The sequence below is a fragment of the Pomacea canaliculata genome, linkage group LG12, assembly GCF_003073045.1.
Source record: "Pomacea canaliculata isolate SZHN2017 linkage group LG12, ASM307304v1, whole genome shotgun sequence".
Lineage (NCBI taxonomy): Eukaryota > Metazoa > Mollusca > Gastropoda > Architaenioglossa > Ampullariidae > Pomacea > Pomacea canaliculata.
In genome coordinates this window covers 1516463-1535357 of record NC_037601.1, presented here as the reverse complement: position 1 = coordinate 1535357, position 18895 = coordinate 1516463, and the positions used below count along the sequence as shown (strand labels likewise).

The 18895-nt window shown below is 38.8% G+C and overlaps 2 protein-coding genes across 3 annotated transcripts; one reads left to right on the top strand and one right to left on the bottom strand.

The window, feature by feature from the left end:
• Nucleotides 1-826: 826 nt before the first annotated feature.
• On the bottom strand, nucleotides 827-8834 carry LOC112576645 (diphosphomevalonate decarboxylase-like). Its single transcript, XM_025259252.1, has 12 exons — nucleotides 8647-8834; nucleotides 7704-7774; nucleotides 6852-6919; nucleotides 6352-6398; nucleotides 5813-5938; nucleotides 5255-5309; nucleotides 4267-4411; nucleotides 3768-3935; nucleotides 2842-2964; nucleotides 1849-2013; nucleotides 1488-1553; nucleotides 827-1261 (listed from the first exon to the last, which is right to left on the bottom strand). The coding sequence occupies exons 1-12, from the start codon at nucleotides 8705-8707 to the stop codon at nucleotides 1178-1180; spliced, it is 1179 nt and encodes a 392-aa protein (XP_025115037.1). The 5' UTR covers nucleotides 8708-8834; the 3' UTR covers nucleotides 827-1177.
• Nucleotides 8835-8910: 76 nt separating this feature from the next.
• LOC112576637 (methyltransferase-like protein 17, mitochondrial) lies at nucleotides 8911-18522 on the top strand. Of its 2 annotated transcripts, XM_025259242.1 has the most exons (15): nucleotides 8911-9064; nucleotides 9847-10051; nucleotides 10746-10880; nucleotides 11488-11572; nucleotides 12023-12104; nucleotides 12358-12431; nucleotides 12959-13053; nucleotides 13338-13408; nucleotides 13523-13630; nucleotides 14545-14613; nucleotides 16445-16495; nucleotides 16853-16942; nucleotides 17443-17509; nucleotides 17730-17850; nucleotides 18066-18522. In XM_025259242.1, exons 1-15 carry the CDS (start codon nucleotides 8969-8971, stop codon nucleotides 18187-18189), a joined length of 1473 nt encoding a protein of 490 aa, XP_025115027.1. In that variant the 5' UTR covers nucleotides 8911-8968; the 3' UTR covers nucleotides 18190-18522. The 2 variants fall into 2 exon arrangements, with proteins under 2 accessions (XP_025115027.1, XP_025115028.1); XM_025259243.1 differs by lacking the exon at nucleotides 8911-9064 and having other exon boundaries at nucleotides 9916-10051; nucleotides 10774-10880.
• Nucleotides 18523-18895: the final 373 nt, after the last annotated feature.

The following is an 18895-nucleotide window of genomic DNA, read 5'->3' as shown; positions in this document are numbered from 1 at the left end:
GTTGTAATATGCAATCATTTTCAGTTTACCGTCTGCATAGAACTACTTTTGTTTTTTGATACATCGATCATCACTCACGTCTAATGTCTCCTAGAACTTCCTGAACCTAGAGAAGTGATACTGAATGTTCAGAAAATGCCAAACTCAGTAAACATCAAAAGCAAGGCATATAATAATGTAAGCACACACAAAGAGTAGAGAAGCAAAGACCCATGTGGTGCAGAAAACTATCCCCAGATGACCAACCTGTTGGGAATTGGTATCAGACTTCATAGCAGGGAGAATGGAGATGAGTACCATCCTCATTAAAAATGCTGGGTTAAACCATAAAAAAGGGAACAAACTACATTTTTGTGTGTGTGTGGGGGGGCCAAGAAAGGTCAAATATTGTTTGCTCCTGTAAGCTAAACGATGAGTAACTTTCAAAGTACATTGTATGATGCTTTAGAGAGAGTGTTGTAATGTATATATACTAAGATTGGCAAAAAAGTGAACTTTTGTGGACCAGAAACTTTCAGACTTTAAATTATAGAGCTGTGATGTCCATGGCAAATCCATGTCGAGCAACAGGCATGCAGCACAAATTAGCATAGCCCATCTGATGTTTGTGCCACATTTATGAGAGTTTCTGACAATGTGATTTGATATACTTGTCTAAGATGCTTGCAGCACAGTTTAGCCAAGGATATTAATGATATAAACTCTATTAAGAAATGGTCAGTGCAATTTTTCCTCAATAAAAGGTGAGAGTATGCTTCAGAATTGTGGAGAATGTCTTTTTGCACTGACAGTCATAAACACGTGCAGTAAGCATAGATAAAAACAATTTATCCTGTTCAGTTTTATTAATGACCATACATAATACTGTCTTAACTATTCCAAACAATGATCTCATAGCCATGAAAACTCATAAGAGATGAAAGTTTTCTACAGCAGTCATGCACATGATCTGATTTGATAATTCATCAGTTAAGATGAAAAAAAACCTTCCAAACTGCTTGATGTAAAACATATAGTCAGCTGAACTTTTTAAGCTGGGCTGGATAAAATGTGGTCAGATCTTGAGCATTCAGGAATGGCTTAATCTTGTTATCCAGCGGTTTGGATAAATATGTTAAAAGAAATAATTTAAGCAAGCAGTAATTTCCTGTTGCTGGTCGGCTTCTTGGAGAAGGTGTCAGGGGGCAAGATGCTTGGGTAAACCTGCTGCATCCAACAGACTGTCTTCCTCATCCTGCAGAACACATGGCCCTGACCCTATCTGCAGCAAAAGACACCCAGCAAATTAATTCCCATTTGTAATATGCAGAGCGGTCCGACAATTTTACAACAGACTGATAGAAAATTAACAGTATTTGATTAAACCGGAGGTCCTATAGTTGTCAACATTTTGTATGGTGTCCAGTTTTATGATTAATACTAGGATATGACTCATCAAAGCATATTTCCAGATTTCCATGTTCATTGACAGGCATACAAAGAGTTACCTGTGTATGAATGATATACTGCACAGCACCCTCACTGTTGAAAAATGGGTATTGGCCTAGTTCACTCTGAAACATTCCAGGTGTAGTCTAGAAATTAAAGATACAAGCATGATCATTTTGATCCTTCAGACATGAATAAGGGAAGAGAAATGCATCCACTTTAGTTTCCCTGGTTCCCTTCAAAACCAAACATTGAACCATAAGTTCAAGGAGAAACAGGAAAATAAGTCTCTTGAGCTAGACTAATAAAGGTACTAACAAACCTGAGATCTAATGTAATGTTTCAGCACCTGAGCACATAAAAATTAAAATAAGTCCACGCTGATTCAACATATTGCAGAAAATAAACCAGAAGTTTTACCTGAGATAGAGAAGCAGGAGTGACAGGTAGTCCTCGAATGAAAGGCTGATCTGGTGCCTTACTGTTACATGGAAAATTGTGCTGGACCAGGGCCAGAAAAGGAGACACATCCTTTTCCATCAGGTACAGACAGGCATTGGGTCCAGCATCAAATGTGTAGGCAACCTAATGATGTGAGAAACAAAGTGAATGGAATGCTGATGTAGGAGAAGACACCAACTCTAACACACCAGCACAGTACTGCCTGCCCTAATGTTCCCTAAACAGGAATGACCTAAATAGAGAGAAGAGATGCAGTGTATGGCATGCCTGTTGCATGCAACTCAGTGTCTTCAAAATAATTGAATCTGATGACGATATTTTGTTTGTTCCTGCATTGGAAGTTGATGATGGCCATGACTTCACAAGCCATGGGTTTGGACCTCATCTCAGGATATTGTGTGTGACACCTGTCCAAGGGCTGGCCATTCATGCCGATCTTTCCTCAGGCTGTCACTCTTGGTGCAAGACAGAAGCAGCCATTGCAGTCAAACATTAATCATCTCACACTAATCAGGCACAGAAATCATAGCAGTTGTGCCATAGGCTAACTGCACAAAATAGCAATGTACCTAATATCAAGAAGTACATAATTAGAAGTAATCATATAGTCATTTATATATATATAATTCAGTATTTATGTCTAGGTAACAAGTTGTTTATAGAGTACCCATTGTTTTGCAAAACTGGACATCATTTTATAACTATGGAGATGACTGCTTAGTTCCCCATGTTGCCTAGGCCTAAGGTAACTATTTATCTTCAGTTGATAATCGTATCCTCTGGAAAACAGTAAACAAAGCTTGTACATGTAGATGTGTATATAATGTTAGCCTCATATAATTATATAATAGCTTCATACAGTGTCGGTATTACATAGTCACATAGTGTTGGTACTATATAGTGTTGTCAGACTCATATAGTCATATGGTGTTGATGTCAGGCAGTACCCACCTTTGCCTCACCATGCACCTGATTGTAGGCATGCACCAACTGAATGATCTGTCGTGATGTGTCCGTCAGGTAGAAAATGGGAGGATACGTGTCCAGACAAACTGCATGAAACTGATTGCTCTCCTGTCAACAGTATGTTAACATGACAAATTACCTGCCATTACACATCATTTTATATATCAAAGTATGACAGAAACTTATTGATCAGTCTGCAACCACAGACTATTCACAATAAGACTATTGCTAAAGGAGACTCACTGAAAAGTCATGATTCTGACATATGCTGCTTATCTTTTGCAGCCATGTCAGATTAATTTTACATAACAGTTGATAAGCTAAAACGCTGACTTATGCCTTTGTTCAGACTCAGTTATGTCAAATATCAAATGCACAAGGAATAGGCATGTAGATGTGGCAGATAATATTCTCATATTTGTTTGTTCTTTTATTTCCTGGGACAAGGCTATCCTCAATGTGGCAACCACTCCTAAATCAGTGTATCTCAAGGTGGTGGATAGGAGAATGGCCTCCAGATATGGAGTTTCGCTTCAAAATAAGCTTGGATTCTCCTTGGATGAATAAGCAGTTATGGACCAAATGGCAGTGTTCCTAGCAGGATGGGTCAGGATAGCAGGTGGTACCCACAGTAGGAAGCACCCAATGTATTGAATGCTAGGTCCACCACACAATAAACAGCCATGTTATAAGCTCTGGTCCTGGGGTGGAATCCATCACCATCCACCATGCCACGGGGCAGGACGTACAGGCCATGAGCTAAGGGCAGGTAACCCCGATTGCTGATTCTTAATGGTATTTTGCCTCCACTCTTTGTGCATACTTGTGTGTGAGAATGTATGTTTTGGATGGCATTGTAGTTGTTGTTTTTTATTATTATTTAAATCAAGTGAATCATGCCTAGCTCTTACCTGCATTGTGATTTTGGCAAAAGTGGGAAAATCTCTATCTTGAATGGCTTTGATGATGTCTTGTGTGTGCTTGGGCACCATTTTAATTCTGTGCTGCATAAGCTCACTTGTCATCACTGTGGTCTGCATTCCCTCCGTGGATCCTACCTGCTTCTTCTGGTCACTCACCTGATGCCAGAAACAAATCCCCAGGTACTTCACTTCTCCCTTACTTTATCATGTATAAACATCCAGGTTTTTTTTCATTACCATGTATAAGAAATTAATGAAACTCAGTCTTTATTTACAGGCAAAACATGCATCTAGTGCTCACTTCAACTCTTTGGAACTACCCCACCACCTTCCACCACAATCCCTAGCATGACACCTACAGTTTGTCTGCTCAGTCTCCTTATTACAAGGACATAATTGCTCTACTCTCTGCTCTCCCCATCCCCAGCACTAGTCACTGGTGAGAAGCTTTCAGTACAGCTTAGTCAATATAAAAAGCAGAACTGACCACCAGGATAAGAATGCGAAGATCTGGCCAGTGATCAGCAGGTGCAATTTGTCTGGCCACAGAATCCATTCCATCAGGGCGCTCTCCCATCTCCCACAAAACAAAGCCTCCATAAATGCTTCGACATGCACTTCCTGATCCTTGCCTCAAAAAACATTGACAGTAAGAAACATTCCATGACAATATTGGTTCTCTACTGGTTGTACAGCTAATTTAATCTGAGCACAATCTGCTGACAGCAGAGTTCGTTCTCATAAAGTTTGAAACATTTTCCACTCTGGCTGATCTCATCACATCCACTTGATGAAATCCTGATCAATTTCTTCGCTAACAACTTTGAAAAGTTAAATTCTGATTAGATTATTTTTACAGATGCAGCCCTACACAAACAATTATAAATTCTGTATTAAAAAAGTATTACAGGATTATATTAATAACATTAAATCTGCTAATCAAGTACATGAACAATATGAACAGCAAAAATTGTACAACAAATGAACAAAGTGAAGCCTTTAGATGATACGGAATTATAGCCTGGCTGAGATATGCAGCTTAAAAACTCCGTCTTTCAAGCAACTATGTATTAAAGGTACATCTAAAAAGATTTGAATGTCTACTGGTGGCATATTCAATGAGGAAAGGAGTTCCAACAAGTTTATGCTGAATGGGTGAACATCTGTACATAAAATGTTCTTGTCTTGATTCTTGGAACAGAAAAAAAAAGACGATCGTCTGCAGAAATACAGATACCTGCGTATCAGGTAAGTCAGAATAATAAGAAACAGAGCCTGCGCAGGCAGCCAGTGGAGATATACATAAAAGAGGTTCTGCATGGTTTTATTCACATGCTTGGAGTACGAGGCATACTGCAATGTGCTGGAGCTGTTGAGGTTCGTTGAGAAGATACATTCTGGATATTACATATCTAAGTTGTCTTTTAAACCCATTACTCACCTTGCAATTAGCGACTTTTTATCCCATTACTCACCTTGCAATTAGCGAGAGCTCGCCATTCACTTTATACAAATTGGCAAGTGTGTAGACTGAAGAAATAAAACAGGAACAAAAAATTTTTTATCACGGGCAGCAAACACAAAAATTACTATCATAAAGTTATGAAGAAAGCATAAACATAGATGACAGCCACAAGTAAATTATGAAGTTTTCAAGAATCTGAGAATCATGATGGTTTGGCATGAAGAAAAAAGTAAGCACAGGTCACAATTTATTACCAAACACAAGAGAGTTAACAAAAGGGAAGGTACAAGGAAAGAAAAAAAAGAATCTGACAAAAAAAAAAAAAAAAGGGGAAATACTGATATGATGAGATACACCAATATGACAGGAACAAGTAAATAAAAGAACAAGACCAAGAGAACAAGAAAGGAAAATGTGTGATTATATAAGTTAAGGGAAGAAAGGCTGCACAGGAAGCGAGAAAAGAGATGTTGCGAAGTTGATGGGTTAGGTGCTGATTTGTAGGTGAGTTAGGTGTTGGTGCGTTGATGAGTTAGGTGTTAAGGTGTTTTGTCTGAAGTTTCCTCACCTAGACATGCATAACCTGCAGCAGAAGATGCCAGACCAGCTGCAGTAGGAAAGTTGTTTTCAGAGCAGATGTGAACCTTGACCTCTGCACCATCACCCATCCCGGTAAGGCCAGTCTTCTGCCTGACTGCCATACAAAGTAATGCTATTATATCAAAAACTGCCCTACAAAGTAATGCTATAGCATTCACTATAGCTGCCATACAAAATGCTGCTGTTAAGTCCCCAACAGCAGAACTGTTTTTCCTGATAAAATGCATTCAGTATTACACTAATAATAATGATTATGTGCTATATAAATTGCACATCTGCTATCAAGCATTATCAAAGAAACACTTTGCCAAAGTCTGTCAAACTATCTACTGTTGCTCAGCATTACAGATATTTCCCTAGTTTACATTTTCTGAGAACAGCAGTCATTAGAGCCTAATTTTATGGTCGCCACACTGTTTACACACTTTCAAAATAATACTTTCTTTGCAGATATTTCTTTCCCCAGTACTCAGCTGCAGCAGATTCAAATTGCATTTGGTTACTTACCCTCCTTGAGAACATTTTGTACTCTAGGGTTCCCTACTGACTGCTCCCTGGACAATGAACACAAGTAAAACAGATATGAGTTATCAGCAGTTATTTTTGACTGATTACCTTAACTTTGCATTGTAATGAGTGCATGCAGGTGCATGTCTAGATATATGGGTGGCTATATGCATTGTGAGGACCAGAAACTGTCCTGGAACAGCATGGCTAAACTTGATGCTGACAAAAAAAAAAGTCTCTAATGGATGCCTTATATACCATCTTAGGTACAAAGAGGATTAAGTATGATGATGATAAACATACTATTATTAATTGTTGTTGTTGTACAAAATAACACATCTACTGTAGCAAAAACAGCAGTAAAAATTAAATACTTCAGATTCATAGCCTGGCATCAGTCATCCAGAAAATCACAAAAGCTATTGCAGAAATGCAGAAATGGCCTCACTGGGCCTTCACTGGACAAGGGAGTGAAATATTTTGTGTAGTGGACATCTTACTTGCCATTAAGCCACAGTCTGTCATCAGTAAACTTGCTGCTTGCAGCAACACTTGTTTTTGCATGGAGCTGAAACAAGAAGAGTCTGGAGTTAAATCATAAGTTAAGGATTTAAAACATTTCTGTAGCTATTTTCGGCAGTTTACTACAATGAACTAGACCGAACTATATGTGACTTCTTCACAGTGCTTCATCTACTTATTGGCTTCTTAAGAATATGCTCATGCATTTTATTTTAGCTGCATGAATAAGAAACTGAGCAAGAATCTGCACAGACCACCCCAGACACCAAACAGTTATCATCATATGTCCAGGTAATATTAGAATCTATTTGATAAGTGACATAGCACTAGGAATATATCTTAGAGATGGCTGCTGCTCTCTTGCCCATGCCTGTGTGCAATAAACTCTGCGCGTGCGCACACACTCTACCTATGGAGACCAAGGAGATGCACTCAACATTCAGTCTTGACTTGTGCTATAGTAGAGTTCAGACAGGGCACTCCTTTAACATAAGAATTGGGAATGTGCTGACTTTGATGTGTCTGTACCTGCCCCATCCCCCACCCCCTGAGGGTAGTCAATGACATAAGCCACTCAGGTGTAAACTTGCATAAACATAGATGTAGAAATTAGTTGATGTGTTTTCACACAAAGGCAATTGATTAGGTCTAGATTTTTCAGATCATTGTGTATAATTGTAAATGCGGTTATAATGACATAAATTTAATAAATTATTAAACCTATAACTTTTTCAAAAGACATTATTTTCTAATTTTACCCTTATTTCATGGGACTATGACCAAGTTGTGACAGAGAAAGGAACACCATAATTACTATAGAAGATGCATACCTCATTCAGACCTAGTGTCACACTAACAGATGAATTCACTGGTAAAATCAGATGTTCATCTCTCTTTCCCCCTGAAACATATAAAAGTTTGACATTATTTTTGGAGAGCCCAGGATGCCATGACACTTTTTACAAAATGGAAAAAGAAGTTTGGATCATGGTTAGGATTGGGAGTAGTTTAGGGTTAGGATTTGAGTTAGGATCAGGGTTAGAGGTTGTTTTTTTTGGGTGGTTGGGGGTTCAGTTGTCATAGCACCTATGTCAAAGTGTGATGGGCCCTCCTGAAATAAAATTGTTCCAAAATTTTCATATAATCTGAATAATCAAAAGCACAATCACTACAAATATTTCTGAAGACCTATCACACAATGGGAATACTGTTGCTGATTTTTTCAGAAATTATTTTCATACATTTGTGGAAAGATTTTAAATCGTTTATGCTACAGTTATTTGTGGAAATTAAGCTGATAGGCATCTCTATAAATTTTTTTAAACATGGAATATCTTACATCTAGATGTCATGAACTTCCAATGCTGAGCTACTTAATCACAAAATGTGAACTAGTTACTTCTGCTATTTCTGTTACAGCTAGAAAGGTTTAATTACTAAAAATTCGAAACATATACATCAAACAATAATAATTTACAAACAATAGGTGACACCTGGGGCGGCTCTAGGAATCGGTGGCCCCTCCGCCCGCCTATGTCAATACAACTTGATTAGTATTCTCAATGCGGCAGAACGTTGTAATACTGAAAGCTTACTCCTCTGACTCTAGTAGCATTCGTAAACACAGCGTGCTAATCAACAAGAAACACGATGCCGTCAGCTGTGTCGTTATTTTGTCTTTCGGTTTTATATTCAATATATATTGGCGGCCCTGTGCAGGCGCACGGTTTGCAGATGCCTAAGGCCGCCGCTGGTGACACACAAAGTCCTTACAATATTTTACCACCGCGATGTTTACAGGAGCAATGCAGGTGCAAGATCTTATGTCATCCATTTCACGTTCTTTGTTTGTGATCGTACCCCACCCGTGGATGTTACCGCTGTTGCTTTCTGAGTAGAGGCAGAATCAAGAGCAGCCGGTATCACCCCATACACGCATGGGGAGACCAAGTTCGCGGAGAGTACATTCCCCTAGGTTCGCGTATGCGCGGGCGCTCACTCACGTTTCGCTGCGGTACGGCCCGCCCGTCGTGGGCGACCGCGTTGCGGAACGAAGGGGAGCTCTTTTGTCAATGAAATCAGAGTTACTGCCAAAATGGCAGCTTCGTTTCGAAGTTCGGTGAGTGTGGATGTCATTCGCAAACAATGTCGTAGCTGGACGGTACATTGTCGAAAAATTAATCAGTCAGTGGTAAGTAATATGGATTTTTGTAAGTTCTTTTATTCTGATTCAAAATTACAGTTAACGGCCTTAACATCCAGCGGCACTAGTCGAAAATCCGCAACAAGGTTTAAAAGAAATGTGAGCATAATCTTACAAATAAACAATTTTAGTTTGAGGCCATTTTCTCTTGCTAACATTTAACACAAGAAAGGGAAAATTATTAAGACAACCAACAAACAATGTATGAAAAGTCACATTGACAAATATAAAACGTGCACCGAAAACGCACCTTTTCCGTGAACATTACTCCTAACACCCTTTCCCACAAAGCTAGTCTTTGCTCGTCTTCTTTTTGCAACATCATGTTTCTCTCAATTCTTGTTATTTGGTTCCTTTTTTGCGCTTCCTGTATTTGATTTTATTCTTCGTTAGTACTGTTGTTTATTCTTTTATAATTCATGTTATTAGTTTTCCTGTCCCTCGTATGCTGTCCATGTTTCGTTCTTGTTCTTTGGTGCTAAGAGCATTCTCCTTAGGAGTGTGAATATGCGCATTACAGATTTTGGCATTTTTTTTTTTTTTTACCAAATGAAAAGGATTAATTTTAATCATTAAAACGTGTTTGTTAAGTTTTGTATTGTAAAAGAAAACTGATGAAATGTGACTGGGCAAACTTTCTTAAACTTTACTGATACTAACAGTGAAGATTGTAGCCGTTTTCTCTTTTTTTTTTGTATTGAAAATCATTAGATAGATTTATTCATTTAAACATGGTTACCTGTGTATGCATGTACTTGTGTGTGATGCAGCTGGAAAAAAAACATGAAGTTACAACTACAACTGAAGAAAAATCAGGGAAACAAGACAAAAAACTACAGATTCAGCTAGACCATTGGGTCTCTCAAGGCTTAGCTGATGATTCACTGAACCACAAGAAGCACCCAGGTCGTATTGTACTTCCCACAGTTACCGTGCCAAAGAGGCTTGCAGAGGCTGCATCAGTTCTAATTGAAAGTAAGATATTTATTGTGGCTTGCAGACAGCATAACCAACTAGATATTACTTAATTCTTCTAGGTTTTTCCTTGGAGATCTGTAGGGCATCCAGGTGCAGCAGTTAGCACCTGTCACCAATGCAGTGAAGTTTGGCTGTCCTGGGTTTAGCTCTCATCTCAGGCACACTGTTCTTTTTCTGCAAGTAGCATCTGTTTACAGGGCGGGCTACCTTGCCGTGATATAGCCTTAGTTTGCTGGCTTGGTGTAAAACACTAGTTCCAATTCCACCACCTCGGAGATTTGTAAAGAGAATGTAGTATCAATGTACCTCATAGCAGAGCCATGCAAATAAATGTAGCCACCATTTTACTAAACAAAAATGGCTGCTTGACAATACGCATGCAGAGAACGTATCTTATAGTAGCAAATAAGCATCATTTTTCTCTTTAAACATTATTTTAAATTAAAGATTTTGTCATCATTTTATTACAAACTTGTTTTGACTTCTCAAAGCACATCATACTACAGCAGTGCATCAACACCACTTTTGTCAAGTGTACAACTGACTTTTTATTTTAATGTTAAAAATCTGCTACATAAATCCACATTACTATTGTTGTTGTTGTTGTCACGCTGTGTTTATTTTAAACCATCCTTGGCTCAAAAGACTGAAGAATAATTGTAAAACTTCTAGTACAAAATTTTGTCTGCAGAATATCCAATAAAAAACATCTCTCACAGTGCAGGCAAGTTGGCAAATTATCTGTGGAGTCGCCATGCACCACTGTCTGATGCTGAAATAAATAAGCTTGCCCAGCAGATGGAACAAGAGATCATTGCAGAAAGAAGTTCGTACTGCAGTTTGTAATTTATTTTCACACTTTCTAGTTTTCCTTGCTGGGAGTGTTGTTTCTGATACATATGCTTCTGTAATGCCTAATAGTTTTGATTTTTTGGGAGGGGTCGCAGGAAGATTGCATTTCCTATAGTTCCAAGATGGCTGATTGATATCTACTGTTTCTCCTTTCCAACGAAGCAGTAAGTAGGTCAGTCTGAGAAAGCTTGAAACCTAGTCAGCCTGCAAGTAATTGGTGCAAAGGCAGAGTAAGGAATATTTTTCACAGCCTGATTATAGTTATTCTTTTTCAGACACTATACTGTAGGCTGTATCATTCAGAAAACCTTTATATTTCTACCCAGATCATTGGAAAATGTATCACTTTTCCCATTTTGTTTTCTTATCATATGTTAGTAACTTAGATTGGATGAGTGTTGACAACAGTTTAATAACATTGCAATCAGAACAGACCCAATTTAAGAAATTGTTTGGTTAGGTGTTAGGGTTTTATGTAAGAAAAAGAAAGACTTTTGATCAGAAGTATGTTTGTATGTTTACACAAAAGGAAGTAGTCCACATTGGCAATAAACCTAAAACAGTTTGTTTGCATTTTTAAGGTAAAAAAGGTAAGGAGATTCCTGTTCAAAAAGATGAAATTCTACAGAAGCTTCGAAGAAAGACATATCACTGGAAGCCAGTCATGTAAGGGATGTTATAATCTTGTTTTTTCTTTTTGTGAGGTTTTGTTACATTATATAAGCCACATGATATCTTCTGTGAGATTATTAGTACAATTTGTAAAATTTTGAGATATTTATTACCAAATCATATAATTTATGTAATAATGTGATGTATTAAATGGCTGCCAGGCAGTGGTGATTTTTTTTTCACTTTGTCTATATCTATATAAAACAACATTAGCACCATTTCATTGTTCACTTTTTTCACATTTCATTCCTCTTTGTTACATACTAGAGCATAATTTAATTGTACAAGGAGGATGCTTATAAGTGTGCATACAAATCAATAATGAGATTATGGAGTCATGTCAAAGATAACATCATCAGTAATGCTACTTTTCTTTTCATGTTCTGCTAAATGTGATATCATCCAATTGCCTCACCAGGACTAAGTGTTGTCCTTTTGTTCTAGGTACGATGCATACAAGAGTTTACTCCATCTCACAGCACGGATGGCATCGGATTATGCAGTCATTTTGCAGTGTTTTAATGAGGTGCAGTATTGCCTTCTTCTGAGCTCCAACAGATTTTACTCTTTTTCTCTCCCCATTGGTAATCTAATAGCATATTCATGTATGCACAGTGCCGGTTCTTGAAAGATATTTCATTAATGTTGTGCACAGAGCTCCTAAGGTATTTTTGCTTATAAAAAAGCAAAAAATTCTAGGAAGTAAATTAATTAAATTCCTGAACTGTCAAATAGTGTTTCTTTAAGCTGGTTTTGTGATGTCATGCTTGGTTCTGCAGATATCAAGTCGTGTCCCTGACTTTGTACCACGATCTATTTACAACTTGGGATCAGGATTGGGCTCTGTGATATGGTGAGTAATCAACATGACAGTTTTACATGTATGTATACAAAATACTTTGCATTGTTTGTTCAAGCACTGTACTGCTGCTTTCTTTTGGTGGCAAAGTTTTGTTTTGAAAAGAGCTTTTTAAGTTAAGTGTGTTTTTAGACAGAGCATCTTATAACAGATACCTGGAGAATTAAAAATTGCCGTAACAATCTCCATAATCACCTCCATGTGGAAAAGGGATCATGAAGATTTATCATGCACAAGGCAAAAGAAAAAGTATTTTGTGTCCTAGCTCTTCAATATGAAGAATTGTATGAAGTGGTCAATAAGGTTAATACCTTATTGCGGTGTGGTGTTCTCTCTTTGTATTTTTAGGTTACTATACGGGTATTAGTGGAAAAACTGGTGAGGAAAGCAAAAGAACATGTATTTCAGTTAATGATATGCCATTTATTGTTTTTGTTACTATTATATCATCAGTACCATGCCACACTGTACCACCAAATGCAACAAGTTGATAATGGCAACTATGATATGTCTGTATTCAGGGCAGGTAATGTGACTTGGGGCGAGCGTGTGTTTGAGTACTATTGTGTGGACAAGAGCCAGGACATGAACACTATGGCCAGACTTCTGCTTCAAGGTGCATTTGCATTCAGGTGGATACAGTCCACAGACTTTACTCTGTTATGAAAACACAAAAGAATGAACTGGGAAGACCATGCTTGCAACTGAAATTGAATTAACTCACCACAATTCTTGCACATCTTAATCTTTGCTATCAAATTTCTTTTATATATCCTTAAGTTTAACATCATATTTTTAATTTCTTTGCTATCCTTATTTCCCGACATGTTAGTCTTGGTTTCATAGTTGCCACACATCTGGCTGGCACTACCGTCACACTCTGGTGGTGTTTGTCTGTAGATGGAGAATGTCAGAAGCAAATGCACATTCCAGGTGTCACCTTTCGACAATTTCCTCCATCTGCTTTTGCAGTAAGTGAAGCGTATCTTCAGCTTTTGGATGATAGATCATATGTCAGCATGGGTGTTCTTATGTCGAAGTGCAATATTGATGAAATCTGATGCTGATGCATCTTGCATGTGCAGAATAAGTTTACAATGGTGGTCAGTGCCTACACCTTGCTGGAGCATGCTGGGAAGGAGGAGAGGTTGCAGACCATTGAAGCGCTGTGGCATATGACTGAGGACTTTCTGGTAATGACCTGCACCCTGTGACCCCACATGACTGATGTAGTAACTAAAGAACTGTGGGAATTATTTTCTTCCTCTAGCTGTTATACTGCAACACATTGACAATGACCAACTTTATTTGTCTCAGTGGGCATTTTGAACATGGGAAGGTGCTCAAGTCACAAAATTAAAAGTTAGAAGTGAAAATAAGAATTAAAGTTCATTGCAAGGTGCAGCGTTAAAAGATGTCAACAGTGAAAAATATTAGCAAATGTTTGATACCAATTATCTTAGAACAGATGTGACAATACTGTTCAGACTGTTCCTATCATGGACAGAGAGATTGCGAAACTAGCATACAGATGAAAAAGACTTTCAATAAATGACTGGTAGAAATGGCATAAGATTAGATGACTAACTGAAAAACTATTTAGCTTACGCAGAAGGTATATTCATTGTTGGCCACATTTAACAATGTGCTCAGTGATTATATTCCATTTGAGCTTGCAATCAAAAATAGTTCTCAGGTACGTGAAAGAGTTGACAATTTCAGTAGGTTTACTGTGTATCACACTGGGGGCAACAAAATCCTCTTTAATTCTCTAAAAGTGCTCAGGTGACTCAAAGCTTATTTGGAGTAATACCACATAGGTTGATAGTTCTGGTGCATTTAAATCTCATACATTATACTCCATGAATGAAATGTGAAGAATAATTTTCTTTAATATTTAGAAGAAAATAAGTTCTGTGGTCACATCACTTGTGTGGGTGCAATATATAGTATATTCTTGTTTTTTTTTTTGCTTGTTTGGTTTTTTTAAGACCAAGAGAAAAATCTGTTAAATGTTAAGCTAGAAAATGCAAGTTGCTGTATTTAGTTTTTGTTCTGAATTATTTTGTTTGAGTTTTTGTGGACATGAATTATTTTTACATTGCAGGTCTTGGTAGAGAATGGAACTGCTGCTGGATTTTCTTTGATATATGAAGCCAGAAATCATCTTCTTCAGGTGCAGTGAAAGCTAGACTCGAGCATCTGAACAAATTAACACGTTCTCTTATATGTGGAGTGGATGAGGGAGCAATGAATGGTTTACACTTAGCAACTCAGGCTGTATCATAGAAAAGCCCCATCAAAAGGTTCCTCATTCACAAAAATAATGGTGTGTCTGTAGAGTCCCATAGTCACAATGTGCATAGCTGCCACTCTTGTGGTGCACGTGCACATATACACTGCAGAGCACAAGGTAGACATTATAAAGTGGCCGGTGATAATGTTGCTATACTAGGCAAAAATGTTTCCCTGTATCATCAAACCTATCAAAAGCATGAAAAGTGGCAAAGCAGCAGACCCAGATGGCATACCCGCAGTGTCGCAGATCGCCCCCATCATCGCCGGTCTGACCTTGTGAACAGAGGACACCGTTGCAACCCTGCTATCAGTTTCCCTTTTAAGTCAAGAACAGATTCACCTCCCGTGGCCCTCCTGACCGGAGTGAAAACACAACTGCTTTCCTCGGGCTTGGTTCTGAGGGGCGCTGTGCTCTACTCCTTCCTTCGCTCCTCCTCTGGAGGACATGAGTTGTGGGTTGCGCGATAGCCCCGCGCTGCATCCCTCGCCTCCGTGAACTGCTGGGCCAAAGTCGCAGCATCTTCTACGCTCTAAGGCGTTCTTTCGCGGATGAATGTGGCCAGCTCCATGGGCACGCCGTTTATCAGTTGTTCCATCAGCAGCAAGTCCTGCAGGCTTTCAAACGTGTCTGCCTTGCCCGACAGTTCCATCGCGTGCGTCAGGTATAGCCGGGCCCTGGCTATGTACTGCTGGAAAGTTTCCCCTCCACGCCGGGAAGCTCGCAGTTTGCGCCTGATAGTTTCGGCTATCAGGCGAAACCTCGTCAACAGGGACACTTTTAACTTTTCATATTTCTCTGCATCACTGTCGCTAAGGCCTACATACACGTCGCTGACCTTCCCCCACAGCAGTGTGCTCAGTCTCACCGCACAGGGGCTGAGGTCCCACCTGTATTTTGGCCCAAAGCTTAGAACGGCAGAGAAACGTCCCCAGGTCTTCCTTTTCATCAAATGATGGGATCTTAAGGTGTATCGTCTCATCTTCGATGCCTGACGCATTCCTCCTCTCACCCCCGTTTCTTCCTCTGGCAATATCCATTATTTAGTTCCTCAAGTCAGATCCTCTCTGTTCTCTCTGCCTCCTCGCTGTATCATCTCTGCTCTGTCCAACTCCTCTCGTTGCATTTTGGTTAGAAAATCAATGGAAAACAAATACAGTACTCGTACTCGCTGCATAGAATACCCACGTGAAGAACACGAACGTTACAAAACAAGACAAGTCTACGCTCAAAGGTTTGAGGAATTAAGGGTTGGGTCCGTTAGCCCGCATCTCCACCAAATTGTCGCGGATCGTCGTCGGATGCACGCTCGCAACCGCTCACACAGCCGACATGAACACACACACTCCCACTCGCTCAGCCAGAGCCAGGACACGACGGACCTATCGAACTTTTGATGAACGTAGGCCACAACAAAGACAAAATGAATGGTACTAATAAGAAGTTTAATCACATGTAGATCAAAAAGTTAAAATACACGCGGGCATACACAACAGAGAAAATACAGGACTACCCCACACCCAAGTAATAGATAATGAGAGATGTTAATAGAGATAATTTAAAAAAAAAACCAACACCCGCACACACTGTGGCACAGTACTCTCAGAGTTCTAAGTCCAGTTTTCCACAGAAATCATATCAGATGTATTTCATTTCAGTCATTACAATATTCTTAGTGAAACTTTTGTAACGCTATTTCTTTTGGTTTCAGATGGCAGACTCTGCAAACAGTGAACATTTGCAAGGTTATGTCTTTGCTCCAGTAAGTCTGATAGATTTCAACAATATCTCTAAAGTCTGAGGCATTTAGCAGAGCACTTTGTGACTCTTGAGTGTTCATTTGAAGAAAGAGGAGTTTGTAAAATAAACTGTGGAATTATTGAAAATATAACTATATCTAAACTGTGTTGGGGGAAGTGACTGTTCTTGAGTGGGTGATGTGCAGTGATTGGTATAAAGCAAACAGATCCTATAATACTATAAATGCTTTAACTTTTGTGTGAGGAGGAGAGAGAATCACTGTGTGAATTCCAGGAGTCAATAATATATAGGGTGCATAATGCATTAGATACTGTATCGTGAAAACCAATACTTGTGACATGTCTGCCTTCATTTTCAGTGTCCACATGATCAAGCATGTCCCAGGATAACGAATAAAAATATACCTTGCTTCTTCAAAACAGATTTCACGCATCTGAAAGAAAATGTTGTAAGGAAACAAACATTGATAACCTTAGCAAAGACGACTTAGTATATTTTACTTAGTATATTTTGGTAAACCATAGGCCAGATCAGCTTTAACAACATTCTTTACTGTTGTGCAACATGAATGTGAGCTTCCAACCTTTAGGATCTAAGTGTGGGTACAAAGGGTAAACACTTGAGGCCCAGTTTGATAGAACTGTCAGAACAAGAGTAGAGGTTTATGTAGGGAAGCACTTTGGTCATCTGGATCTGCTTAGTCTTGGAGGTAGAGAGGGAAAGGTTTACCTCTAATGTCTCTCTACCATCCACAGAAATCTTAGATCATTTTTTCCACATTTCTTGCTGTTGTCTTCCAAGTTTCTGCTCATGAAAATGAATATGACATTTATGCTGTATCGCACCTGATTCTGGAATGCTATTTGTGAAGTGTTTCACTTGCTGCTGAAGTATGCTACCTGTTTGTGTTATTTCTCTGTCTCTGACCCATTGCAATCTGTTATTCAGGCCCAGTCAAACAAGGACTTTGTGCGCTATTCTTATGTCATCCTGAGAAAAGGAAGAAGACCAGAAGGTGTGTCAGACTGTATTTCTTCTCTCTGTCATTAAGTAGTGATTGCAAAGTATGTTTGATAGGAAGATAGATCAGTGAAAGTAACACTTTGATTTGCACTAGAGTAGCACACATCTTGGATTTGTTCTTGCTCTAGACTCTAGAGCATTGCCAATTAAGAATGCAAAAAGGCATGTTGACGTCAAGATTTTCTTTTTAAGAAAGGGAGTACAATGTGCAGGTGAGGAATGGCCACGTGTGGTCCAGGACGTGGTGATGCCATCAAAACATTCCCACTGCCATTTGTGTTGTGCTGATGGCTCTGCACAGCATGTCATCATCACACAGACACGACACGGAAAGTATGAGCTTTTTCACAGAATTGTTGATGCGTTCCTATGATATCTGTTCACAGAGTTACCATGGTGATAAAATCGGATATTTTTCTTTCTTATAAAACTTTTCTCACAAATAGGTTTACAAATTATATTTTAAAGAACTTTATTGTGGTTTTTCACAGATTTTATAGTGTTGATCTGCATGAGCAGAATGCCATCATGATTTGGTTATGTTTCAGGGACTTGTACAAATGTACCAGGTATACTGTCTGGGGAGATCGTCTTCCTGTCAAGATTTCTGCAGGACTGAGCCAAAATGAAGACCACACAATGGCTGACAAATCTGGGAAATACAATAGTTAGCATTCTGAATCCAGGTTAGCTGCATAATAAAGCTTAATAAAGGTCATGATAACCACAGCAGGCAGTGAGCTTAGGTCATGTCCACTTGAATGGACACCTGTAATTAGAATGCCAACATGGCTGGACTGTTTAGTGTATGCTGACCATACCAGTACCTGATTCTACATTCAGCAGCCATGGGAAAGTTTTTTTTTTACTTGGACTTTAAATGCTTCGTTTAGCATGATGACATAGAACTGGACATGGTGATGTGTTTGTAAGTGTGTGATGCATGTCAGTTGTGTGGTGTGCTAATGGACGATTCGGAATAAAATTTGTAACAATCAATTTTAATATGCGATGGTAGATTTAGTGATGTTGCTGGAACTGAGAGAATGAGGAATGTCTTGTGACTTGAAGTATACCAAGAAAGCTGTCAGTCATTGCTCAACTTTGAAGACAATAAATCAACATCTTTTTCTGGGAGGTCTGATCAGCCCAGGACAAGGATAGATAAGCCACAAGAATACAAACAGTGCTGTGAAAAGTTTAATGTAGAAGAAGTAAATGACAATAAATCAGTTAGTGGGGTATGATGGTAATGACCTGCTTTTAATGAAGCATCAGAGTGATCTTGAGATTTCAGTGGTTTGTGTTTGTGTGTGCAAGTAGGTCCAAGCCTTGTAAAGTCAAATTATTAAATTTGAAGCTTTGCTAAGTTTTTAGT